The sequence below is a fragment of the Hippichthys cyanospilos genome, chromosome 19 (genome assembly GCF_059441005.1).
Source record: "Hippichthys cyanospilos isolate Australia breed blue-spotted pipefish chromosome 19, RoL_Hcya_1.0, whole genome shotgun sequence".
Taxonomy (NCBI): Eukaryota; Metazoa; Chordata; class Actinopteri; order Syngnathiformes; family Syngnathidae; genus Hippichthys; species Hippichthys cyanospilos.
The window spans coordinates 4788445-4816319 of record NC_142387.1 but is presented as its reverse complement, the minus strand read 5'-3'; the positions used below and the strand labels follow the sequence as shown (position 1 = coordinate 4816319).

Genomic DNA, 27875 nt, shown 5'->3' with positions numbered 1-27875 from the left:
TTTCCCTATTTACGCCACTTAAAAGGTTGAGCCACAGATATTTGCTTCAGTTGTTTATACACACGCTGCTGTATTCATATTTTTAAACTTAAATTTATCAGATAAATCATGGATCTCACCACGTGACTGTTACGTTAAGATTTTACTGTCCCTCTATGTTTGTGATGACGTTCCCTTCACTTGTTGCAACTAGGTGATTTACTTCTCTGAATCATTGGACAGACATAAAAATATGTCTTCCTCTTGTGGTTGTTGTATGTTATGCAGCGCTATAATTAACAGCCCTTTACAAATACCACAAAACGCATTTCATGCTCATTCATGTAAATTATTTGTTGCACAAGTTTAAAGTTTAAATCAAACGTGCAGGCAACGCCCACATGCATTCACTATGGACAATCTTTGGAAGCTATTTAGATGCGTAGTGAAGTCTTCGGTAATTTAAATGCAATCTGTCTATCTATCTTTTTCTGTGTACTGAAGTGTCGCCTAATAGGTTTGGCCTGGATTAGTGAGCAATGTCCGAGAAGAATGGCAAACCGTTTGGATAGAAATTCATCTATTATGGAACAACAGTGATTGCTGGTTGTGTCGAGAAAAGTCATCTTAAATGTTGTTGGATGTATCCTGCGCAGCCCAAGACGAGAAATTAATTAAAACCCGTGAATGTAATGGACATTTGTCATTTCTTCTGCATTTGTGGAAATGTGGAGACTTTTCACGACCTATTTTAATGTTCCATCTAAATGGGATTTAGAACACGTTTCGTGGAAAGTCTTTTTGGTTTTTACTATTAAACTTTGTTTGTTTGTTTGTTTGTTTGTTTTTTTACACCAAGACTAGCAAAGAAAGTTCCTGTACTGCTTTCAAAGTATAGGCACTAATGCCTTTTTTTTTTACTTGCTAGATGATTCCAGTCATATATGTTAGGACAATGGAGCTGTTTAATGTAATGCAAGGAGTGTTTACATGTTTACAGTTTTCCAATTGAGAAAATGGTAATGCGATTTTCATTTGCCATCTTACTATGGAGAAGAATTACTGTAAACACTGTACATCAACTGAATAAGTGGAAACGCTCTCTAAAATTGATGCTGGTCCAGGGAATACAACAAAAAAATCATCAGAAATGTTTGGTAGCACAACAAAGGGAGTGTGGATTTCCTGAAACTGTTGGATGCTGCTACATATACTTGAACAACTTGCACAATGATCATAATTCACTAAATCTCGCCTTTTGACCACGTGCTTTTTCTATGTCTTAAAAATGTGAGAATCTGTTTCTGGCACGAAAAGTATCGGGTCAGGGTCTCAACGTCCTAAAAATTAATATTGTAGTGTTCGAATAATACCAATAGATGACAGTGTTACTCTAAGTTAAGTTTTACAGGTTTGTTTCACTCTATGTGTGGCTTTAGCGCCCTCTAGCGCAGGCGGTCAGCAGGAGGAGAGATTCCAGGTCTGGTTGTTATGGTGAAGCATTTCCCTAGAGGGACTGGCCGTACCAGGAGCAGCGGTCAGCAGCTGACTGAATTCCACAGAACCGCGCACAGGCGTCCTCCCTCGCGCACTCGACCAACAGGTAAGCTATGATGATTTTATCCTGTGTCTTACTTTTATGAAGTGTGCTTTTTTTCAGCGGCGAAAGCGTATATGTAATTACGTCCCCGCTGCATGTGCGTACCGCCTCGCCTGCAGAAAAGTAAAGCTAACCTACGTCTCGCTTCTCGCGGATGCTAACATGACAATAAGGAAAGCCGACTTTTGCGCAACTCGGTGGGTGTTTTAAAGTTGACCGAGACAGAACATTCATTCACTGGTTTTACATCCTCGTGGCGTTAACGAAGCCGCGGAAATTGAATGAACTGCCGATTTTACCTGTCCGAAGATCCACCTGTTGGGGCTAGCTTAGTAGCTATTCAGCTACTTCCTTTCCTTATGTCTCGCTACTTCTCATACATTTATAAATTGGTGTCCTTATTTATGTACTTGGTGCGAATGGTAATCCATCATTATGATAAAGTTATCATGACAACAATTGAGCGTTTTTTTGTCATTTCATATTATTCCTATGATGACATTTAACTTCCCCATATAAAATACAACTAGTTCATTGCTCTCTTCACGTACTTTATCTATGAAAAGTGATCACATTTATGCATTTAATAATGACCAAGGCAAATAGTTGGGCACAAATGTTATTTTCTTTTTAAAAATTTACAATAATTGTTGAGGAAAAGCTTTCAGGAAGCTAGCATCTTTAGGGTTTCACATGGATGAAAAATAAATGAATAGTAGCTGGATTTTTGCAGCCTGGATCATAGATGTGTGAATATTTTGCCTAAGGGTTCAAATAAGCTTCAAGCAGTTCTGTTTGAATTGGGTGTGTCACTCTAAAACGGGCTCTACCTAGGCCTTATCCCACAAACATTTATTTATGTTAAACATAAATATTTGGATTCTTGTCAACCCAGTTTTGCAAGCTCTCAATCATGGGACCACTGCCCATTCTTGTTCAATGTATGTACAATACATACAATCTAATATTTGCCTATTTCTCGAGGACACAAAATGAATATTAGCTAACAGACACACACAGGCACGGGCACAACGTTTATGGTGTCAGGCCTTGGAGGAAATCGTGTAAAGGTTAGGTGATAGTTCAACATTGTATTGAAGTTATGTGGACCTTGGCCGATTTTGATTGTATGAAGAAAGCTAGTGGGGATAGTGCATTTTCATTTCACATGACCAATACATTATCTTTTTGTAACGAGCTTTTATTGAAGGTTGAAGGTAGCAATGTTGCGACAGGTGGTTTTGTCATGCTGTATGTTGGCCTTTGTTTTCATCTAACATAACTCCAGAGAGTCTGCTTATGATTATAATGATTAGCACCTCCTTTTTGTGAATTTCTCCAAATTTCCATAATACAATGGGCCCCCGGTTTTCGAGATTAATTTGTTCTGCAGTTGGGATCGCAACGCGAATTCGCCACGGGCATTCCAAACCTATGTTAATTAGCTAATGCATGTAAAACCCCAGGTAAAAACATCAAAATTGTATTTATTAAAAATTGGTATCAAAATAGTATAGCAAGTGCTGCTTATATATAATATACATATATACAATTAAATAACATTGTAAAAAAATATATATAAGGGATTCATTTACCTATGAACGACGTGACAAGCTTGTTACAGCCATATTCCCTAGTGAGGGTAGCCTAGCCTAGGCTAGCTTAGCCGTCTTCGTATTTCTTGATTATCTCCAGCTTTGTTTCCATACTAATCAAACTAATCATGGCATAAAGAGGAGACAAAAAAAAACTTCGCGGTCCACATCGTAAGGTGAAATAAACGTAAGGCTGGGACGTCGTAAACTGAGGGTCCACTGTATATGTTGAAACAATTCCGATGACGTTAGCCAAACATTTAGTCCACTTGGCTGACTCAGCACAAATATGGTTCGTGATTATTTGGTAAGCAGATTAGCTCTTGGCATCCAACAGAGGATCATTCAAGAATCGTCCGCACTGAACTCAGCTTTGTTTCATCAAACAGCTCAACTGTGGTGGTACACAACGGCTGTGCCACAGCATTTCATAATGAAACAACCACCTGCCTACTTCCAAATGTTGCCACATTTAAGGCCTGAGCCAACCTGGGATTTAAGCAGGGCTTTGTCCCTGCCAGTTTAGTTACCGCCCTCTTGTTGAATGCTTCAGCGGCGTGCTAGTGCGTTCATAGTGCTCTATTCATAACACTCATTGAATGAAAGTGTATGTTCCAGAGCAGCTCCAGACTTCACTTCCTGTTAGGTGGTGAGGTGGAAAAAGTCCACAAATGCTCAGATTGGCCTAAGAATATTTGAACAAGCACTGAATATTTGTTCATGTTTCTCCACATGTGAGTTCCACTCTATGCTACTAGTTTGTACAACATCAGTGAGTTACTACTTCCCCTTTTGTCATATCAGTGATGAAAGTCACAAGGCCAGAACTCAGTGTTGCCTACTACTATATTAAGTTAAAAAATTGCTTATTGATTTTTGATTCACTGATATGTTTTCTGTTCTTAAAAGCTAACCATTATTAAATATAAACAATAGAGCCGGACATATCGATTTCAGTAAGCGAATGTTATTTATTGACTGAAAAAATTATTGATAAAATATTGTAATAAATATAGGAACACTTTTTCTCAGCTCAATTCATTTCAATGAAAATGAGTTAAACACACATTTTTAGTATTTGGGAGGCCAAATACATACCCCCATGAATAGTTGGAGTCAACTGTAAATACATATTAAAAAAAAAATTGTTTACTACTATTTTCAGTTCACAGAATACATTACATGGCGCAATGAATTTAGTTAGGTTAAAAGGGCAATAATCCCTGCCATTTGTGTTTGTGTTACCAGTTATTAAATATGGGTCATATTTGGCATATTTTTGTTTGGTTCGGTATATATTTAAGAATACAAGATTTTGGCAAATATCTATGTGTAATAATAAATGAGACAGTTTTTACAAAATAACACAGTAGTACTCTCTACATTTGTTCCCCTAGCTCTATGAAAATTGATAGGCATGTGTAGCACTCCCAAGCATTAAAAAAGTAAATTACACCTATATGCTATGACAGAGGTCAACCAATGCGGTTCCCACGGGAACCAGCATGCCTGTTCTGCTAATCGCTCACAAGAGATTTTCTGGTAATGTTGCAAACAATATATTACATGTACATAACATGTTTTTCTTGATTTACATATTTACTACAGCTGTTCCATAACTATTTTGAGAAATCATTAACATGATCGGTGTCTTCAAACTGATGCCCTTCATATTAGTCAGTACCTTAGAAGTAGCTCTCACTTTCAAAAAGGTTGGTGATCCCTGTGCTAAGATGTATTAAAAAAAAAAAAGTTTTTTTGAATGTCCACTTTTTACACATTTACAGGGGTCATTCTATTACCCCCAAGATGATTTCTTAACGGTGACAAAAATATTTCTCTTCACATTTTTATACACTGCGGCGAGCACATTGAACGAATATAACAACATTTGTCAGAAAAGCTTCAAGCCATTGAGCACACTCGATGCCAAATACTGTATTCTGACTTTTCATTCAAGGGCATGGCTTATACATTGCCGCAATATCAATATTTGGAGTGTCCAATACACCTACCACGCATGTTTTTGAAATGTGGTAGGAGACTGGAGTGCCCGGAGAAGACCCACATGAGCAGAGGGAAAACATACAAACTCCACATAGGAAGGCCGGGGCAAAGCTGGTAGAATGTGTACAATTCAACATCTTTAACTATATAGTAATTTATATGCCTGATTACTATTGCCACCTATTGAAGCCAAGCAGTGACCCATCAAACACCAACACTGATAAGTCGTCTAATATACCCTCGTATCAACAAGTATCATCAGCCCCATTGGTATCAAATGGTACGGCCTCAGGCTGCTTTTGGAAGTGTAATTAGTGTCTTATCAGAGATTCTTGAGTTCCTTACCTGACTTCAACTTGTCAGAATTGTTTACCAGATCATATTTATATATTAAACAGCTTATCGAGATAGTTTTGCTCTAATTTTTAGTCACAAAAGTATGCCCCCCCCCATTTACTTATTAGAATCATTGAGATTTATTCAACACCTGCTTGACACAAATCTTCCATGTCAAACTGAATCCTTTCTAGGGTCAATCAGCGGTGTTGCTTAATGTACTACTCCAGTTTTAACTTACGAATTGTGTCTGGAATTACATCACTAATGCTGCAGTTCACGTTCCTGTGGAGATTTTTCTTGTTTCCCCAATCCTTTAAATCTGCCTTCAAATAACACATCCTGTTTTGTTTTTCACGGGCTAACTACAAATAATTTTCCTGTCAGCCTGACAGGTCTCTTATTCACTGTAGGCATAGACTGTGGAAATGTTGCCCCTCACTTGTACGAAGAGCACAAACATGCTTGGAAATCTTTGGAGTTACTTTATTTGCTGGAGCCCATCAGTCAAGGGTGGTATGTTAAGCTGCTGGATCAAACTAAGGAAATCCTTACATTGTAGAAACAATGGGTGAGGGGTATCCACCCTTAAAATAGAATGACAGTGTTCTAAAGCAGTGACTCTTAACCTTTTTTTATCTTTTTCAATGAAGCACCTCCTTTGAAAATATTTTTCAGCCACATACCCCCAAACCAGGGTAAAGCAAAGCATTTTTGGATTTAAGAAATACTTCAAACAATGCAGTATTATCCATGTCTAATTTATCAATCTTTTGGTGTTATAATTGTAATTATACTATATTCAGCAGTCAAATGGCCGATATTTTCAGATTTTTTTTTAACTTTTTACCTTTTCATATGCTATCTATTTACAGCAGCTCTATATGAGCCTCACAATTAAGGGACCTGAGTTCAATTTCAGCTGCCTCCAGCCTTCCTGTGTGGAGTTTGCATGTTCTCCTCAAGCCAGTGAATTCTCTCCGGGCTTCCATCCACACTCCAAAAGCATGCATGCATCACACTCTAGAGTGTCTTTAGGAGTGATTGGGTGCGTGAATGGTTGTTCTTCTCATCCAGTTCAGGGTGCCCCTTGCCTACTGCCCGCAGCTGGGATAGGCAGCAGCAAGCCTCCGACCCTCGTCAGGATAGGCGGCTATAGAAAATGGATGGATGGATTGATGGATGTTTTGCGTCTGGCCGGCTTTCGAACAATGTCATGTAGGCGGTGGCAGCAGCCACACGGTGGGAGGTATAGAAAATGGATGGATGGATTGATGGATGTTTTGCGGCCGGCTGGCCGGCATCCGAGGCGAGAGGTGCAGCTTCAGTCAACAAGATGTTTCACTTTCTGGTTAATGTCAGTACCATGGTGCCAAATATAATCAAAAATTAAACGTAATTAAAAAAAAAAAAAAACCTCACCTAAACAATCCCTATCTGTTGGGCCCCAACCAATGACAAAGCACATCCCTATAAACCTTAAAAAAAAACATTCAGTGGCTTGCAAAGGAGCCACTGTAACACAATGTAACAATAAGCTGCTTCATTTTCCAATTAATTTGCTCTTAATTCGAAAAAAAAAAAAAACGATTCCTGTCAGGCACTAAAAAACATTAATTAGTTAATTAATTAATTAAAATGATCAAATTTAATGTCGCTTTCTAAAGTGCCTTCAGGTACACCCATTTGAGGACGACAAACATTTGTGTTTGGATCCAGCCTCTTGCCTGTTGGATGAGGACCTCACCATCACTCCCTATCTCACTGAGTGCCTCGAATTGACCTTCCTCTCAACGCTCACAGACCTGTGTCTAAATAATATATGATTAGCTGAGAAAGAGCCAAGTGTGTGTAGGCCACAGACGTTGCCCAGTGTGTTACGTTAATGAGAACTCACTCGGAGCGTGCCACTCGCTGATGTTGCCCTGGTTCATGTCGTTGACTAAGTTCAGTCCATCTCACATCTGTTCACACCTCCTCAAGTCTTACCTTGTGTGTATGCCCAACGCCTGCAGAGTGTGTGCTGGGCCGCGAGGTGTGTCAATCATTAATGACAACAGTTCCACCATCTCAGGTTTCCTTCAGTACAGGAGGGAGTTGTTTGAAGAAGCTCAAGAGTTAAAAATAACAACGCTATGCGGTTAGTGCTTGTACATTGTACTGTATTTCAACATGCCAATTAAATGAGTTGTCTCTTCCCACAGGTGAAGCCAGCAGACTTTTGTGGTTGCCTGGAAGCCCAGCCACCATTATCCAGCTGCAATGCGATATATGGTGACTTTTAAATAATCATCAAACCCCACCACTGCACTGTCGAAAGAGCTGCATGCATAAACTTGTGAGGAATACCAGCTATCTGGATCTACAAAAGACCTTTAGAGATTGTCCCCTTATTTTGGATCCAATTCTTGAATATAATCCCCAATATGGATTACAAACTCAAATGGAATATCTAATCTAGAGACAAATTGCAATTCTACAGTGACTCTCCAATGGCACGGAGTGGAGGACTGACTATTTGTTGCAATCCTCTGATGATCTGTTTTTGTTTTTTGACACTTTTTTTCATTTTTCCTGCCTTGATAGAACTTCCATTTTGAAAAATGGGAAAGAGACAAAGTAATCATTCTATGTGTTGCTTCTTTTTGCAACCAGGGAGATATATGTCATCTGATTCCACTACATAAGTCTGAATCAGTAGAGGTACATCAATTTTTTTTTGTTTTGCGCGCTCACCAATGCAATGTCATAACAGACTTATTTTGAAGCATATGTCCTGTTTGAACGTAAGGAAATAGACCTATTGACCGAGTGAGTTGTGGCATTATGGCTGCGGACCACAGCGAGTTACTGGCCGAGATGTCCACCATTGGCCGTCTGAATGCAACCGAACGCCTCAAGCATGCCCAGAGGCGGCGTGCTCAACAACTGAAAGCATGGGCCCAGATGGAGAAGGATGCAGCACGGGGATCGAAAGCCAAAGCAGATAAGAAGAAGCGTACAAGAAAAGTGACCTTCCCGAATGCCGTTACTCTTCTTGATGCAGCTGCACGCAATGACCTAGAGGAGGGTTAGTTAACACATTTTTTGCAACAGTCATATGCAATAATCTAAAGAATCACAGTAACCCCACGGTAAAAACTGTCTGTCATGTTAGGTATTATTATGGCATTGAATAAAATATATAAAAAGAAGATATTCATGTATAACTGACACTAACTTTCTAAGGCCATTGTCTTTAGTGTCCTTTGTTAGGTGTGGGTTCAAGACTAAGAATAGAGGTAAATCTTTTAAATTCATTGTTAGCTTACACACTAGTACACATTTATTTCAGCTGTAGTCCTCTGCAATGCATTTCTTTTACGGTTTAAATCAGGAATGTCCAAACTTTTTTTTCTGTTCAGGGTTGGATACAGAAAAATAGAAAGACGAAAGGGCCATGTTTACGGTTTATATCAGGGATGTCCAAACCTCCAGGGACGAATACCGAAAAATAGATGTCATGTATTTTTTTTATTTTTTTTTTAAATTCACTTCATACTTCAATATTAGCAATAAAATAGTGAAGTCTGTGGGCTGGTACTAAAGTAGGTAAGCGCTTAAGTCTTACCGAAAGTAATTATCTAAGATAAGTGATTACTGTAGTTCTTTGATACTTAAAGTAAATACTTCATTAACATTTGCAGCGTTAGTACTTTGTTTCCAAAACGAATTGATTACATTTACTGTCTAAAGTACTATTTAAAGTAGTATGAGAAAAAATTGCTATTAGACCATCCTTTAGCCAGACACTTAAAAAACTGAAAGAAATATAAATTGCTTGGGCTTGAAAGTCTGCATTTAAAAACTTAAAAATATCTTTAGGATCGAATTAGTTTAAAAAAAAAAAACAATAAAAAAAAATCAATCAAGCAATCACACGTTGTTTATATAATGTAGTCCTTCACAAAAATGCGAATGGTGGACAGCAAATGGCACCCTGGCCATAGTTCGGCCACTGTGGTTTATGTGTGTATTTGTCTATAGTGAGGGAGCTGCTCAACAGTGGTGTTAGCCCAGATCTGGTCAATGAAGATGGACTGACTGCCCTCCATCAGGTAAGCATAAACCTTGTCATCAGTCTCGCTAGTTTAATATGAATATCCAACAATCTATGGGGTTTTTTAAAGGGGAAGTCAACTCAAAGGTTTTTTTTACAATCATATGTACTATGTGCCCCCAGTAGTGTATACACTGCATTATGATAAATATTACGTTTGTGGAATATGGACCACCTGTTTTTATCCATGTTAGAGGGCAGCCATTTTTTCACTTGATGTCACCTGAAACTGACATCTCAGTTTCTCAGAGATCTGGTAACAGCTCATCTATTTTCTGAGTTAGGTCATGTGATTTTTGCCAGCAAATCCCTGATTGGTTATTACTTGAACTACAAGCAACTGTCATGTCATTTTCAGTCATCAGAAAGAGGCTACATGGCTGACCCCTGAGATTAATTAAAGTAGATTTTACTGCTTAATCCATATTCCACGAACACAGTATAAATCATCATGCAACATATTATTCTGGCTCATTTGGATTATCACAACGACTACAGCCTATGCATTATATAAACCAAATCTGAGGGCTGAACAGTGAAAAGTTTGCAATTGCATTTAAAAATGTTGCTTATCTACTTTTCAATATTTGTCTGGCACTGCTCTTTTTTATTTTGTCTAAGCATTCACTTATCTTCATTATACAAACACAATGAGTCCTTCCCAGATTTTTACTTTAAGGTGAACATTCTTTTCCTGAACAATTCAGTAGGATTCCAAGGAGAAGGTCATAAAAATCCTGTTTTGTCTGATGAGCTCCTCTGTGAAAAAACATGCACTTTGTGACTCTTTTTGTTGCTTGATCAATCTGTCGGATTTTCAAAAAATAAAGTTAAAATGTCCACCCCTTGATTAGAAAATAACATTTTTTTTTCTCAGATTGCTAGTGCATAAAACTCTTTTTTCATGATTAGATTGCTAGTTTCATCCTTAACATGTTAGAAAATCTGCAAAAAAAATGTTGATCATTGTTTGCCAAGTAAAAGCAGATTTTTGCAAATATTTTATTTTGATTCAGCGTAATGATAACTTGCTTCTATACAGGAGTAAAGGAATCTGAGAATATTTTGAATCAAGACGCTAAAATCTGGGCATTTGGACTTTTCAGGTCTCTAATTAATCGGTTACCAAAAATAACTAGGAGCCAGATAACCAGAAGCCATTTTTGGAGTAATTGCTTGTGAATGCTAAAAGCTGAATGAAAAACTGTGGATGCATATGAAGTAATTTGGCAATGCTTTGGAATCATGGACTGTAATGGGATTATTTTGAATTATGTTGAATGATATTGAACGATGCGGAAATATGGTATTTACTGAGTGATATGGAATGATGACAAATGTGACTTTTTCATGCTTAAGTACACATTTCAGGGGAAAATTGTAGTGATGAGCTGAGCAATTTAATGTTTGAAGATTTGAATCTGAAGAAAGTGTGGAAATTAAAGTTTTGTTTAAATGTTGAAAAAAAGTTGTGACAGGGATCAGCTGAACAGTTTTCAATTGGAACTGTTAGATTCTTTAAAAAATGAAGAGGTCAGAGAAGAAAAACAAAAAGCATTTCAAGTTTTGGTTTTTGTTTTGAAATAATGTAGTAGTTTAGATGAGCTGAATAGTTTTAGTTCAAGACATGAGAGTTAGTCTGAAAATGGTGAAATTACAGGTAATAGCGCCCCTCCCAAAATAATAATTTTTATTGCTTTTATTATTCAGAATTTTGGGGAAAACAAATGTACTTTGTGTGAATAAAGTTCAAGAAATTTCAAAGCAGTTGAATGGCAAAAATGGCGAAATAAATACATATAATAATAATAATAATAATTATTATTATTATTATTATAGTAAAATTAATATGATTTCAGCATTTACTTAATCATTGAATTATTCTGTAATGGATTAGTTGTTTATGAGTTGTTGCACCTTTAATGTTCACTCACACACAGGGTTTTACATTATTTTGTTCACGTGCAAGAACATGCCTCGGATATGCATGAATATTTGCTTCATGCAAATGTCTATTTGTTCTGTCCTGCCAGTGCTGCATCGATGACTTTGTGGACGTAGTGCAGTGCCTTCTAGACGCAGGTGCTTGTGTCAACGCCTGTGATAGTGAGCTGTGGACACCGCTGCATGCTGCTGCCACCTGTGGGCACACAGGGCTGGTGCAGCTACTTATTCAGGCGTGAGTTGGCCCAGTTAGCCTAAACAATGTCTTTGACACTTTGGAGTCACCCAATTGCCCTCTCATTTATGTTTCTAAATTTGTGTGAATGCTGCTGCAGTGGGGCTGACTTGATGGCCGTCAATGCAGATGGAAATATGCCCTATGACCTTTGTGAGGATGAGGCCACCCTTGAGCTCCTGGAGATGATGATGACTGAACAAGGTCAGAGAGCTAGATCAAATAACATGCCATTAAAGCTTATACCTCCATTTATTTTTATATCTGTCTGATTGCTGAAAGTCAAGATGGTGTCTGTTTGTGCAGGAATAACACAGGCCCACATAGATGAATCCAGAGGTGCTAAAGAGGCGGCGATGCTTGCTGATATCCAAGCTATTGTTCACAAGGGAGGGGACTTAAACAGTCAGGATGATAATGGGACAACACTGGTGAGAATTATTCTTCCCAAACTGAAATATTGTCATGTTGCCTCTCCAAAGCAAAGTGCTCCACGTTATGATCGAATAAGTAGTTTTACAAGTTAAACCTGCTTTGTTTTGATAATAGTGATTGTGATATCAGCGTGAATTCTGTTGTGCCAATTTTTGTACATGTCTTGTAGCTGCATATCGCGGCTGCTAATGGATACCTGTCTGTGGCGGAGCTGCTGTTAGAGCATAAGGCCCAGGTGGAGGTAAAAGACTGTGATGGGTGGACGCCATTGCATGCTGCTTCATGCTGGGGACAAGTCAGTACTGCAGCCTTAGGAACTTAATTCAGAACTCACTCAAGACAATGTACGATTCAATCAAATTTGGCGTTTGTGTTCAGATCCAAATGGTAGAACTGCTGGTGGGCCATGAAGCCAGCTTAGACACTAAGTCTGTTCTGGAAGAGACTCCTCTGGGCATGTTTATTTATTTTTTTAAGCATCCGGCCCTGTTGTTTCCATACCAATAATAATACCTGAATGTTTTTAAAGATGTTTGCATGGACGAGGAGGTCAGGGCCAAACTAATGGACCTCAAGCACAAACATGACGCCATCATGAAGAGCCAGGATCGTCACAAGGGCACATTACAAAGACGGGTTTCTAGTACCGGCAGCAGAGGGTATGATTGGCTATTAGACTCCCTGTTTCTGTTGATGGAATCATGTAAGAAAAGCAATGTAATGCTTCTGTCTGGTTTGGACAGGAAAGTGGTGCGACGTGTTAGTGTGAACGAGCGTTCCAGCCTGTACAGGCGGGAGCATCACAAAGAAGCCATGGTATGGCAGGAGAGGGGCCGTCAGCCCGAACCACAAGATGACGACGAGGACCGCCTGACTGACAATGAGCTTCATCAGCATGTGAGCACATCAGTTTAAAAAAAAAAAATCTGTCTTTAATTTAAAAAACAATTTCAGTGCTTTACCTAAAATGGAATTTGTAGCTGGAGTTCCGATGTCCCAAGAACCTTAGATAAATGTGACCTTTTCCTTACTGCATCCCTTTATTTTTGCCGTTATTCACTCCTATTATTGTGCAGTTGCAGCTGTCACCCCTATTTGAAGAAAATGTCAGACTCTATAGTAACTACGTTTTTGAAAAGGGGAACACCACTCAACTCCACTTATTTAACACACAACGACCTTTACATGCTCTTCGAGTTCTGTTTATCCCATCCACAGTACTGAAACAGCTCTGAAAATTCCCCACTGATAACATTGGAGTCATTGTATATTCTCATTGACCTGAGTGTAGCTTTTGACACCATTTCACACCTCATATTCTGCTCAATATAGTCACTGGGGGTGTGCCCAAAAAAATCTATTTTAATGAAAATCGGGATTCTCATTTACTACGATTTAAATTTATATAATATGTCCCTGAGTCAATACTATGCATAAAAGAAAGATTTCTTCCCCTAACAGTCACCTCCAGTGGCATCCCTCACACCACGCAGACTGATTTCATTTATACACAAAGAACATCCAACTAAAATCTTTTTCATCAAACCCCTACCCCATCACTTCAGGTGTGTCCCAGGGATCTATCCTGGGGCCCCTGGTTTTTGTATAGAATGAATGAATGCATGGCAATTTCATGCATTTTTTTAATTGGCTGATTATGGCCAAAAATATATGTAGATTAACTATCTACCTTTATTTAACCATTTACAGCCGTTGTATACAAGTAACACTGGTCTCATTATTTATTACATATACATCTTTACTATATATATATATATATATATATATATATATATATATATATATATATATATATATATATATATATATATATATGCGTGTGTGTGTGTGTTGTTTTAAAAAAAAGTATAAAGTACATAGTGCAACATAAATCAAACACAAATGTATTAAAGATGACATTCAACTAATAGAAACACAAACAAATATGGCAAAGTTTAACGCTCTTATGCTGTAGCTTCATTAACTGCGCCAAACAATGTATACTGTGTAATGAAATGTAATTTTTTTTAACAATGTATTCATTGTTTACCCTGGCTATTCACAGGGAATAGTTAACAGGCCAGCCTGGGAATCTTCAGACTCCGCGTGTAATTGACGCCAATTGAGATCCACTGGGAGGAAACAAATGCTGTCTTATTAATTATAACAATTTAAATGAAACCTGTAAGGCCTGTAGGTGTGGATCTCCAGCCCTCGAGGCCTGTATTATGAATGTTTTCCAAATTTGTCTTGGCACAACACCTAATTCAAATGTCCATTGTTATGAAGCTCATGCAGAGAACCAATAGGCTCATTTAAATCCAATTGGCCCCAAATGGTTAATTGAATGATTAATCGATAATCTGTAATATCTTTTCTGCCGAAATTCTGCATCAGTCACAATGAACATCGGTCGGCCCTTAACATTTTTTCCTACCACTTTTATTATATCGTATACTGTACAATAAGAGAATGAAGCAAGAATGAAATGAATAGATGAGCATGAAAAATATTTTAATCCAATTTTAGAGGTGAGAAACATAACACTGTGAATATTTGATGGTCTTCATTAAAGAACAGAGCCATATTTGGTCCACACATTCAAATGTCCAAAAACCGATTCATCATTCCTTACGTCTTACCATTCAGGCTGGAGGAGAAGCCTTGTCATATGCGGATACACCAGAGGCTACTGTCAGCGATAGCGCGTCAAACCTTGGCAACGGAGGGCCATCTATTTCTCTGGCCTCTTCTGTGCCTGGAGAGCAGTGGAGCGGAGGAGGTCGCCTGGAACGAAGCGCCTGCTACCAACTCAACCCACCATCACTGCCCGTAGCGGAAGACTTCTCGGACAGTATGACTCGGGAAAAATCTCATCACACGTTGGCCGACCTGAAACGTCAGCGGGCAGCAGCCAAGCTCAAAAAGTACCCGGCGCCTCCGCCGCCTTTAACACCACCCATAGAAGAGGAGACGCCCTCTGCCGCCGCATCTGAGGTGACAAGTCCTTCGGTACTACAGTCCCCCTCTGCGGGGACGCGCAGCACAGAGACAGCAGCGTCCCCCAGCCAGGTGTTCTTCACACCAGCCAGTGGAGATCCCCCTCTACTGAAACTGCGAGCTCCTGAGGAGGAGCAGTCTACCAACAAGGAACCTTGCTGTAGACTCATGTAGACACAGAGATGATGGACACCTTTGTCACAAGTGGCACAGACATTGCATGCTTGCTTGTCATGTAAGCTTGCCATTCAGACCGCAGTGCTATCCTTCTGGTTTCCTCCCCCAACTTTGACTGTCCTCTTTTTTTTTTTTTCAATCTCTTCTTCACTAATCTTGTGCTCTTCACAGAACCCTTGGAATGATCTCAATGTTGTGTAAGTCACAGCTAAATGACTAAATATTTTTAAGTTGCACTTTCTTCCAGAAACTTTTTTTCTATGACAGTACTACTCATACTCAAGTATTCCCATGTGCTGTACGTATAGAATCGCTAAGTTTCTTATGGGTGGGAGCTGACCTCTTTCTGATAGTCTTGTAGTATTGTACAGAATCCCTCATACAAAGTTGTAAACAAGGACTATTACCTTGCATGCTTTGTTTTCAATTTTTGGATCATACTAAAGTATATATTAATATTTTTAATGGTGAAGTTTGTAAATGGCTTTTTCTCTGAAATAAGAGTTTATATTAAAATCCACACTTAATTCACTCTTCATTGTATATATTATTGAAACACAATCATGCTTCTTTATTTTCATTTTCTACATCAGGATTAAACCTACCTAGTTTTTAATGAATCAACAAACCAAATAACAGATGCTTTATATGTTTACAGTATATACAAGTATGTATGTATGTATAAATAAATGTATATTTGTGTGTGTGTGTGTGTGTGTGTGTACACACATATACAGTGTGTGTATATATATATATATGTGTGTGTATATATATATATGTATATATATATATATATATATATATATATATATATATATATATATATATATATATATATATATATATATGTTGTTTTATTTTCCCCTTTAGCACTGTGGAAGAGGTTTCGTAATAATTTAGTTGTATCAAAGGTTGTCTCACTTATCTAGAGTAAATACAATCCCCACCCAAGGTCACATAAACAATCTGAAAATATCAAAGGCAAGATCTGCATCATAAAAAAATAATAGTCCATAAATTAATTCTCAATTATGTTCTTCACACACTGCCAAAACCGATACATTTATCAGTTACTATAATTGTTATGATAATCCAATTGAATTTGAAGAAGCAGCAACATATCTGTCCTCATGACACACACAGTTGATAACGTCCATCCATCCATTATCTTTACCGCTTCTATTCATGAGAGTCACGGGTTGATAGCAAACGATGAATTCCAATATTTTCAAAATAACATACAATATTTCACATTATAACACAGAATTTTCACATTATGTTGTGTATGCACCTATTGCATTTTTTTAAAGATTTCATATTCTGTACTTAACACATTTCTGTGGCTGACCTACATTCTTAGGATTTTTTCTCTTTTGCGATGGAGCGACTCATTATTGCCTGAGAGAGAAAGAATTTGTGCCCTCTCCATGCCTCACATGCCTGTTCTGCCAGCGCGAAATATAGAAGCACACAAAGTCAAAACGCTTGAATTGCATCCATCCATTTTCTACAGTTTGTCTGGGAACAGCAGCTTCAGCAGGGGAGCCCAGACTTCCCCCTACTCAGCCACTTCTTCCAGCTCCTCCTTCTCCCTGGCGTTCCCAGGCCAGACATAATCTCTCTGGCGTGTCCTGGGTCACCCCTGGAGCCTCTTCCTGGAGGGACATGCCTGGAACACCTGATCAGGGAGACATCCAGGGGGCATTCTAACCAGATGCTCGAACCACCTTGACTGGCTCCTTTCAGCAGCTCGACACGTAGGACCGTAAATCGACCAGTAAATCGAGAGCTTTGCCTTTTGGCTCAGCTTCTTCTTGAGCACAATAGACCGGTACAAAGCTCGCATCACAGTGGACGCTGCACCGATTCATTTTTTAATGAGATTTGGAGGTGCTGATCTTCAGCCCAACAATCTCACACTCGGCTGCAAAGCGAGCATTGAGAGTTGGAGATCCTGGCCTCAAGAAGCCAATAGCTCCACATCATCTGCAGAAAGCAGGGATGCAATGCTGAGACCCCCAAACCGGACCCCCTCAAGTCTTCTGCTGCGCCTAGAAATTCTGTCCATAAAAGTAATGAACAGAACTGAAAATCACTTCACTAACCTTACTATGAAAACCAAGATTTGAGCCCCAAATTAGGGAATATAAACAACAGGCTTTATCCCCAATGAATGCTTGGACCGCATTGATTTGACCACTGTTTTCTAACATGTTGTTTTCCTTTTTCAAATTTGCATTTGTTTGCACAACATAATCTAATAAAGTTGACTCAATGCATAACTTTGTGCAAAGGTTAATTGTGGAGCATGTAAAACTTCAATAGCTTGAATATACTGTATTGTTGTGCAGTGATATCTGATATCTGTAAACGAATTTGATTAGAATTACGAGACAGACAAAACTGATGTATGATGACTATGCAAACAGTTTATGATGGAGCGGGTCATTAAGATCGTTTCTGTTGGATTGTTTATTTATAGTTTATTGAGTGTAAAGTAATGAAGTTATCTGGTCCATGAGCTGTTCCTAGAAATTGAACTTCTGTGAAGTTCATCGTATCCGCCTGGCAGCATTGGGTCAAAATGCAGAGCACTGAAATGAACCGAAGTGATTTGAATCCAATGAGAAATGGTGACAATATCTGAAAGGTTTACTTGTCTGCAAAATGTGGCATATTGTCTTACTGCTTTTAGAATGAATTATATGTTTCTTTATTAACTGAGATTCACATTTCACAAAATAAGAAATACATATGCACTTATACGGGTATACATAGAGACTAGAGTGTTTCTGTTCGCACTTGCAGATTAGATAACTCCACATGCTCCTCCCCTTGCAATAAACTTTAAAAGGAGTGGTTTGCATGTTGGTCTGTCATTAAGAAAGCTTCACGTGCACTCTCAGTCAACATGGACTTTTCTAAAAATGCAACAGAGCGGCCAGAGCCCCTTAAGGCAGAAGTGAAAGGTAGTTTCTCAATTTTTTTTTCCAAATTCTACTGTTTTACACTGTGTTGCATATAGAGATGATTTAATGTTTTGCTTTTGTTTTAGGGAACATCCCTCCATGGTTGCAAGGCACATTACTCCGCAATGGACCGGGGCTCTTCACAGTCGGGGAAACCAGCTACAGCCACTGGTTTGATGGCATGTCCATCATGCACAGTTTCTCCTTCAAGGATGGTTGGTCTCTTCCTGTAATGTTTGCTTTCAAAAAATGACGAATTGACTGTTTTTGGTGTTGTTGCACTGTCACAGGTGAAGTGACCCACAGAAGTAGGTTCCTGAGAAGTGACACCTACAAAGCCAATATGGAGTCCAACCGAATTGTTGTGTCTGAAATGGGAACGATGGCTTATCCTGACCCAAGCAAAAACTTCATTGTCAAGTAAGCATCACTTTTGATCTTTGCTTTACCAAAGCAGCTAAAGGAGGGGTAAGGAACTCCTGCCTGGAGAGAGAGAGACACGCTTACGACCACACCTGATTCAGATTATCGGCTCATCGGCAGGCTCTGTGGAAGTCTGATAACGATTATTCGAATCACATGTTTTTATTGAGGGGGGCATCCAAAGCAGGCAGGGGATGAATGAGGACAACTGAGAAAGGTGGGTCAAAGTGACTGGAGTATTGGGTCGGTCCTGTTTGACACCAAATTTTCAAACCAATAGTTCTTAGAGTGTACAGTGTTCCCATTCTGCATCGCAGGTCGGTAATTGTAAAATAAAGTAAAAAAAAAAAAAATTAAAAATGAATTCACTTTTTTTTTTTTTTTTTGTGGATTTTCATGTATGACAGGTTTACCAGGCTATTTTTCTTGACATTTTTCCAACTTCTAAATTAGACCTGACCCCCCCCCCCCAATACTGTTTGTGTATACAATATTTATTTAAAAACAACAACAACAAACAAAATGAGAACAAAAGCAAACAAGTTCAATCTCCACTTTCTGTTACTGTGGATATTTTTGAGAACATAACCCCAGTGTTAAACAAGGAAACACTGTACTGTTATGTCTTGATATTTTGACTCCCTTGTGTACACTCCAAAAACACACAAAAGAAAAAAACACATGTCAAAAATAAAAAATAACTACTACAAAAAAGTTGCTGGTTCATCTTGAGTAAAATGATCAATTTGTTGAGGTTCTTTTGTGCCAAACAACCCAAAGTTGGGTCAAATTTAATCCAAATATATTCGGTTGGAATATAACTGCATTATTTTTATTCCAACTGATTTTCGAGTTTTGATGTTGTGCTGATATTCTGGCTTTTTATGTGGCTGATTGAGGTAACCAAAAAACAGTATAAAATGATGTCAAAAATAGTCCAAAGGTAAAAACAGGACCAGCTCAATATTTGGCTCATTTTGACCCAACCGTCCGAGTTGTCTTGCACAAAATGACCCGTGTCTAGGTTGATTTGAGCAAAATAACACAAAAATTGATCATTTTGTGTGAGTTGGGACAAAAATGATCCAAATATTGCACCAGTCCATTTCAACCTTATTTGGGTTGTTTTAAACCCTACTGTCTTAATAGGCAGAATATTGGACACTTCTCTTTCACTGGATAAATTCTGCATGTAATTTGTGGTCTTATTTTACTTGATTTAAATTTAGTTCAATACTTGGGTCTTTATATCTTTTTGTGGTTGGTCTCTGGTTGGGGTTTGTTTCAGAATCAATCTGTGAAAATCTCTTATTCTTATTTGTGTGTTCTTATGTGTCCAATTACAGGGCAATCACCTTCCTCAACCATACAGTGCCTGACTTCACTGACAACGGTGCCAGCAATTTTATTAAGTATGGCCAAGATTATTTTGCCACCTCCGAGACCAACTACATTCGTAAAATTGACCCAATCACCCTGGAAACCCAGGATAAAGTAAAGCTCATCCGTCTTAACTGTTTTTTTTTTCATTTATTTTATTAAACGTTTTCATTGAATTGTGCTAAGCATACAAATTGTTTTCACTCAGGTGGACTACATGAAGTTTGTCCCTGTCAACTTGGCTACGTCACATCCACACTACGATAAGGAGGGTAACGCTTACAACATGGGAACTTGTATAGCGGAAAAGGGCAAGACCAAATACCTGCTGTTCAAAGTTCCCCCTCTTTCTCAGAAAGGTAAGCGGTCACCTGCTCTGTCCCTACAGATGAAGTATGGGTCCCTATCTGCAGTCAAAATGTGATATGCATACATCTTAAATCACCCTTAGAAAGGACACTGTGCGCAATTTCTGTATGTAAGACAAGATATGTGAAGGAAAAAACTGCTGATGTAGCAAAGACGCAGACAAAGACAATAAATTGTTGAAGCAGCATAAAAGTCAGTTACTGGTAAATCATTAGGCCACAACTGGTCTTTTGTTGTAAGTTCTTTAAAACAGGGGTTCCAAGGACCCCCATTGCAAATATTTGTAGAAACAAAACTCATAAAATGTATTAGCGTTATTCAATTTAATAATGTAATAAGTGCCTTTTTTATTCACCAACAGATTCAATTTGACAGCAAGTATATTTGTTACTTGTCAACTATTCTGAAATTTAGAAAATAAAAGTTAAAAATTTGCACTCCTCCTCATAACAAACCAGGTTAATTTTCAATGATTTAGTCAAAAACAGCATTATAAAATAAAATGCCACCTTAGCTTTGCTTGGCTTCATTGCCTCGTTAGCAAGCAACTGTTGACACAAAACGCACATTTTTGACATTTTTATATTTATGTATGTATGTGTATGTATGTATGTGTGTGTGTGTGTGTGTGTGTGTGTGTATGTATGTATGTATGTATGTATGTATGTATGTACGTATATATATATATATATATATATATATATATATATATATATATATATATATATATATATATAATATGTGTGTGTATATATGTATGTGTGTGTATATATGTGTGTGTGTGTGTGTATATAATATATATATATATATATATATACACACACACATATATATATATATATATATATATATATATATATATATATATATATATATATATATATATATATATATATATATAATGTGTGTATGTATGTGTGTTTTTTTTTTATTTTTTTTTATTTTACTATTTAAATCAATAACCCAAATTATTTCAGACCCCTGCAGTCAGGGAACGGACCCCCGGACTCTTTGAGAACCACTGCTTTAAAATACATTATTTTAAGAATTCCATATTGTTTTCTGTTTTCGAAGATGAAGTACAATAAAAAAAGTTGTTTTCCAAATATATTCTATCCGACCCCACTTCTAAACGCTGCACTCTTAATCAATATTATAGAATCTGAGTTGAGCAACAAAACCCCTCTCATTTTAATCAATCTCATCAGAAAACAGGAGCAGAAAATTCAAACACTGCCATAGTTTGGCTTTTGGTCAAGGTCGTTTGACAGCAGGTTGAGTAGAATTACCTGGATTTTCCATCTCCAAGGGATGGCCATTTTTTCACATGCCGTTGACTGAAAAGGACATCACAATTGCTCAGGTAACACCCAATCATGTTTCAACTTGGCACTGTGACATGAGCAAATTCAGAAAACACGCGAGTCCTGATTGGTCGTTAACTGAACTCTGAAGAACCGTGACGTCAATTTCAGCCGTGAAAACCCTAATCCTGACCCAGAGGGATAATAATGGAGGATTTTGCCGCTTAATTCATATTCCAACAACACTTCATTAATCAGTCAGCTGTTTAGATCAATGAAGGCACATAAAATACAACCTCTAGAAAGGTTTTTGAGATCTACTTTACGCACAGATTCATCCTTCCCACAGACAAAGACAAGAAAGTCCCCGCTCTGAAGAACGCGGAGGTGATTTGTTCAGTACCATGCCGTTCCCTCCTGACGCCAAGCTACTATCACAGCTTCGGCATGACAGACAACTACTTCATCTTCATTGAGCAGCCCTTCAAACTGGACATCCTCAAGATGGCCACCGCCTACATGAGGGGAGTCAACTGGGCCAGCTGCCTTAAGTTCGCTCCAGAAGACAATGTAAGCACCACTTTTAGCACCATTGCACATCTGTAATTTAACAACCCTAAAAATCCAATTTATTCCCTTCAGACTCTGATCCACCTGATAGACAGAAAGACAGGCAAAGTGTTGGAGACAAAATACCACACTGAAGCGATGGTTGTCTACCATCACGTGAATGCTTTTGAAGCGGACGGTTGCGTCATATTTGATGTGATTGCTTACAAGGACAACGGCCTTTACGAAATGTTTTACCTGAGTAAGTTGAATGAAAACGCTCATGACGAAAGCTACTCCAAGCCAAGCTATAAGAGATTTGCACTTCCTGTGAATCCAAACAAGGTGAGAAGACGTGCACATTTAACCCCCTTTTGACAATGGGGATACTGACCTGTAACATATGTACAGGCTGCGGCGATTGGAGAGAACCTGGTGAAAGGGACATACACCACAGCCACAGCAGTGAAAGAGAAAGAAGGCAAACTAATATGCCAAGCGGAGAGCCTCCGCGAAGGTAAACTCCATAAAAGTTTCAGTAACCTTCTGTGTGATGTGTTCTGTTCATTCAACTTTTATTTTTTTTTAGGGATTGAACTGCCACGGATTAATTACGATCTTAACAGCAAGAGACACCGCTTTGTGTATTGCTGCCTTGTTGAGGAATCGGCGCTCTCCAAAGAGGTCATTTTTTTTTTTTTTAGTTTTAGCAATGACATTATGCAACAACAATTGGAATTCCTTTGACTCACTAGGGCATTCTGAATCGGCAGTTTTAAAAGTAAGGAAATGCATTCTTCAGCGCAACATTGTTTTTCCATGTAGAATAAATGACAAAACCACAAGGTGGGAAGTTGTTAAATGTTGAACTAGAGGCTGTTCAAACAAAAATCAAGCCCCACTTGGCCTTGGTTCTATACATACCCATGGGCGCTCTTCATTTGGAAAAAGCCTAGCACAGTGCTAACACAAACAATGGGGAGAAAGGAAGTCCATTTGGCTTGAGTGGCACAAAACATATACTTTAAAGAGCTTCCCCTCATTCTGACTATGTCAAACTCACTGCTCTGACGTCAGAGATAGGAAATGTGCACAAGCACTCGTCTTGTTTCTGTCAACAGGATGATGTTTATTTTTCCTACTTCAAAATCACAACATCCTGGTTAGCCAAGTTCATTCATCGTGAACCATCTGACGAGTCTTAATCGGACTAAAGGTACATCGTAATACTGATGTTGTAACTATAGAATATAAAAAAACAACAACACAAAATACAATAGGAATGTTTTGTGTTTTTTTATTTTTATTTTCAAGTAGGTTATCAATGTCATAAATCCAGATAGCATAATTGCTAAATTGTAGTAAATGGTTATTTATCAACGTTGGTCCTTTATCCACAAGTTTGTGGTTATAAAATTCAGGGTTGGGCGAGTACTGATAAGAATTATCGGTACCTGGCAGCATGCTGGCAGACGAATTAGCACACCCGCCCCACAGTGTGGAAGCCATGGCTTCACTTCGGGCTCCGGCCTTTTTGTATGGACTTTGCATGCTCTCCCCATGCTGTTTCTCTGGGTACTCCAGTTTCCCCCCCAGACTCAAAACATGCATGGTAGGTAAATTGGACACTCTAAATTGTCCTTAGGTGTGTTTGTGAGTGTGTGTGGTTGTTTGTCTTTGTGTAGATAAGCAGTTATGATGGATGGATGGATAGATGAATAGGCAAATTTCTACCCTTATTTCAAGGTATCTCTACTTATGATGACAGGTGATGCTAGTGCCGGCCGCTCTGTTGGAGCAGTTTCATAATCACAAATGAAAAACTGCAAATTAGAACAATAGAAGATTGTCATTAATTTCATTAAGTATGAAGGAAAATGCTATTTTGGAATAGGTAGGTCTTTCTTTAAAACGATCTGTCACTTTGGGGGGATAGGGGTAGTGTGTCAAAAGTACTTATGGTATGTGAACAGAATTTTAATTGAAAATTTAGTATTGGGATTAAAATTGAAAAAAAAAAAAGTGCTCTGTGAATAAACAATTAGGGGGCTTGGTGGAGCACTGGTTAGCGCATCCGCCTCACAGTTAAGGGACCTGAGTTCAAATCCAGCAGGCTCAGGCCTTCCTGTGCGGAGTTTGCATGTTCTCCCCGAGCCCGGGTGAGTTCTCTCCGGGCACTCCGGCTTCCTCCCACACTCCAAAAACATGCATGGCAGGTGTATTGGACATACTAAATTGTCCTGAGGTGTGATTGTGTGTGTGAATGGTTGTTCGTCTCTGTGTGTCCTGCCGTTGGCTGGCAACCAGTTCAGGGTGTCCCCCGCCTAGCGCCCGAAGTCATCTGGTATAGGCAGCATCAAGCCTGCGACCCTTGTGAGGATAAGCGGCTATAAATAATTGATCGATGGATAAACAAATATAAACACAAGTCAAAATAACACATTTATACTTTTATGAATGATTAATTTTGATAAAACATTGATGTTTATTTTTTTAACTTAAATTTAAACTGCACCTAACAGCTCACTACTTTCCTCTCTTCGAACATTAGATCAAGGGTGGCCAAGTCCGGTCCTCAAGAGCCACAATCCAGCCTGTTTTCATTGTGTCCCTTCAACTAACACACCTGATTCAAATGATTAGCTCATCAGCCTGCTTTGCAGAATCCTGGTAACGCTGATTTGAGTCAGGTGTGTTGGTTGAAAAGCTACATTGAAAACAGGCTGGATTGTAGCTCTTGAGGACTGGACTTGGCCATTAGATTTTAAACATACATTAGATTTTGGACATATCTACCAATAACATTTTACAAGTTTTGGTCTATAAGACAAATTTGCTGTCTGAAACAACACATTTCCGTTTGCATTAGTCAGCTAATTAGCAGTTTGGTTATGGCTGTGTCTAGCATAAATAAACGAGAGTCATTGGTAAAACCTGGCAAGAAGTGCGTTCGTCAGCGTGATTTAGTTGTTTTGTTACTGCCAATAATTGGCAATTGAACATAATTTCAGAACAATACTGTGTTTGTATTTGAGAGCTGGTAGCAACAGTTACAGGAAAAAGACTAGTCAAGCTGTTACACCGCGACAGATTGCTTGGAACAACTCCAAAATAAAAGGGTACCAAGGTATTTGTGTCCATATATTGTTTGTTAAACTTTTACTATGAAGTTGGCGTTCTCATCGCAGTTGTTATTATCATCTTTTACTTTAATGCGGAGCAATAACAATTGTTGCTGCCATTGGCTTGACACCTTTTTTGATGTGTACAATAAACGAGTAGCGGAGGCAATGAAATACGCCTTGAATATTTGTTTGACCGAGGAACTCAAATTACACAGAGGTCTTGTTTCAACCCAAGCGAAATTATTTTACCGTTCAGTTATCTCTAATTTTGTGTTTGTTTTGTGGAAATCGTTACAGTATGGATTCATTGCATGTATAGTAAACATGTAGTTTGCAACAGGACAAAGATCAAAATACTGTATACTTTTTTTCCGATGCTATACCGTTACTTTCAACATAAAATACAGTAGTAGGCTTACTTTTGTATATTTGTCATCACTTGCTGAATGACCTCAAGTGTGTTAATCTGATTTTTTTCTTGAAGATTGCCAAATTTGATGTTGAAACCAAGCAAATATTGACCTGGGGTGAAGACAACTGCTGGCCATCCGAGGCAGTCTTTGTTCCCAGGCCGAATGGCGAATCAGAGGATGATGGTAAGCATTACTGGATGGTTGGCATGGATGGTTAGTTAAAGTACTCCTTTACACAAAGTCTTACAGACTCATAGGACAAGGACTTTGGAATTTATTTTTATTTTTCACCATTTGAGTTATTTTCACTTGAAGTTTACACTCCATTCAATAATCAAAATGGGACTATCGATCCTTTAGTAGCTTCTTATCTTACTTTTTCCTCCAATCTTGATCAATAAAATATTTGTTTCCATTTAACTACTACATGAAAGGGTACAGATGGTTCATTTGATTATGTAGTTTTTCTTTTTAGAGTTATATTAAATGTGGTTTTTAAAGTTATTTTTTTAAAATTGTATGTGTTTTGTTTTTTTTGTAGGTGCGGTTTTATCATCCGTAATCAACACCAATCCCAACCAAATGAACTTCATCTTGGTTCTCGATGGCAAAACCTTCAAGGAAGTAGCTCGGGGTTATGTGAACACTGAACTCCATAAGGACATGCATGGATTTTTTATCCCTCAAGTTTAATTTACAGTTTCAGAAAAAAAAAACAAAAAAAAACATGGCATTGACACCATGGAAATTACACTCCAGTATAGTAGGGAATACTTGACAGAGTGATGAGTATGATAAGAATTGTAAAAAAATGGTTATTTGTTATTAGTATCTGCATCATTTTACGTTGAAAATGTATGTTGCATTATACAGTATGCCCACTTTCTTCATGTGTATCGCTGACTTGCTTTCTTTGTGCACTCTATTTTCCCTGGAAAAAAAATTAAAAACATTAAATGGACAAAAAAAACAAAACAAAACCAAGCAACTCTCATCATGAGGACGAATTCAGACACGAAGTTTTGTGCTCTCACTCAGTTCTTAGCCTTTTGTCTGTTTTGTATTTGTTTTATTTTCTTACACAGGCACATACATCTACAGTATCTCCTCTCTCTCTCTCTCTCTCTCTCTCTCTCTCTCTCTCTCTCTCTCTCTCTCTCTCTCTCTCTCTCTATATATATATATATATATATATATATATATATATATATATATATATATATATATCTATACAGTGGGCCCCCGGGTTACGAACTTAATCCGTTCAGCGGCTACGCTCGTATCTCGGATTGCTCGTATAGCGGGCAATCCAAACCCATGTTAATTCGTGAATGCGTGCAACGCGCGCCGAAGCCTTAGGTAAAAACGACACACTGTATACATATATTAAAATCGAGTGACATAATCTGCTGTACATTTACATTACATAATAATTACAATGGATAAATAGCTTTTACCTTTAAAACGACGAGACTTGAGCTGGGTGTAAGCAGAGGGGGACAGAGCCCTACCTCAAAGTGAACACGACGACAGAAATGCTATTGCTCTTACAGTGTTACAGTAACTCTTTCAGTCAGGGTGCAAATCACGCAGATACTAAAACATCATCCTCTTATTTCTTTCTTTACCGCTGCTAGTAATTTTAGAAGCTATGTCTAACAGATAAAGTTTGCAAAGTCTTCACAACATTCCGTTTTTCACTAATTTTCTCTCCTTACTTCCATCCTGTCCCATCAAGCTAGATAAAGGCGTTCGGCCAATAGCATATCGGCATTTCTGTGATTGACGTGTGACGCCGGCCAATAGCATCTCCGTGAGTGAGACCGGGTGACCTTAATCGACCAATAGCATATTCGCATCTCCGTGACTGACTGATAATTATTCGCACTTTTTTTTTTAAACGGTTGGAATGTATTGACAATTAATTTAAAAAAAA

General features: G+C 38.3%; 2 protein-coding genes across 3 annotated transcripts; both read left to right on the top strand.

Moving 5' to 3' along the window:
* The first annotated feature begins 1455 nt into the window (after positions 1-1455).
* On the top strand, positions 1456-15938 carry ppp1r16a (protein phosphatase 1, regulatory subunit 16A). 2 transcript variants are annotated; one of them, XM_088441856.1, is made up of 12 exons: positions 1456-1582; positions 7722-8220; positions 8309-8587; positions 9544-9614; positions 11650-11795; positions 11896-11999; positions 12102-12226; positions 12400-12525; positions 12609-12684; positions 12760-12889; positions 12974-13127; positions 14880-15938. In XM_088441856.1, the coding sequence occupies exons 3-12, from the start codon at positions 8344-8346 to the stop codon at positions 15402-15404; spliced, it is 1701 nt and encodes a 566-aa protein (XP_088297982.1). In that variant the 5' UTR covers positions 1456-1582; positions 7722-8220; positions 8309-8343; the 3' UTR covers positions 15405-15938. The 2 variants fall into 2 exon arrangements, with proteins under 2 accessions (XP_088297982.1, XP_088297983.1); XM_088441857.1 differs by lacking the exon at positions 1456-1582 and adding an exon at positions 7640-7657 and having other exon boundaries at positions 7722-8587.
* A 2362-nt stretch (positions 15939-18300) lies between these two features.
* On the top strand, positions 18301-26829 carry bco1 (beta-carotene oxygenase 1). The gene is made up of 11 exons (XM_088402037.1): positions 18301-18376; positions 18463-18591; positions 18667-18796; positions 20146-20293; positions 20388-20538; positions 22202-22422; positions 22495-22746; positions 22813-22918; positions 22991-23085; positions 26011-26122; positions 26481-26829. Exons 1-11 carry the CDS (start codon positions 18319-18321, stop codon positions 26630-26632), a joined length of 1554 nt encoding a protein of 517 aa, XP_088258163.1. The 5' UTR covers positions 18301-18318; the 3' UTR covers positions 26633-26829.
* The last annotated feature ends 1046 nt before the right edge of the window (positions 26830-27875 follow it).

Coding starts and splice junctions, on each gene's coding strand:
- ppp1r16a (XM_088441856.1), top strand. CDS start 8,344: ATGGCTGCGGACCACAGCGAGTTACTGGCCGAGATGTCCACCATTGGC. Junction 11,796..11,895: donor GTGCAGCTACTTATTCAGGC/GTGAGTTGGCCC, acceptor ATGCTGCTGCAG/TGGGGCTGACTTGATGGCCG. Junction 12,000..12,101: donor GATGATGATGACTGAACAAG/GTCAGAGAGCTA, acceptor CTGTTTGTGCAG/GAATAACACAGGCCCACATA.
- bco1 (XM_088402037.1), top strand. CDS start 18,319: ATGGACTTTTCTAAAAATGCAACAGAGCGGCCAGAGCCCCTTAAGGCA. Junction 20,539..22,201: donor TCCCCCTCTTTCTCAGAAAG/GTAAGCGGTCAC, acceptor TCCTTCCCACAG/ACAAAGACAAGAAAGTCCCC. Junction 22,423..22,494: donor AGTTCGCTCCAGAAGACAAT/GTAAGCACCACT, acceptor TATTCCCTTCAG/ACTCTGATCCACCTGATAGA.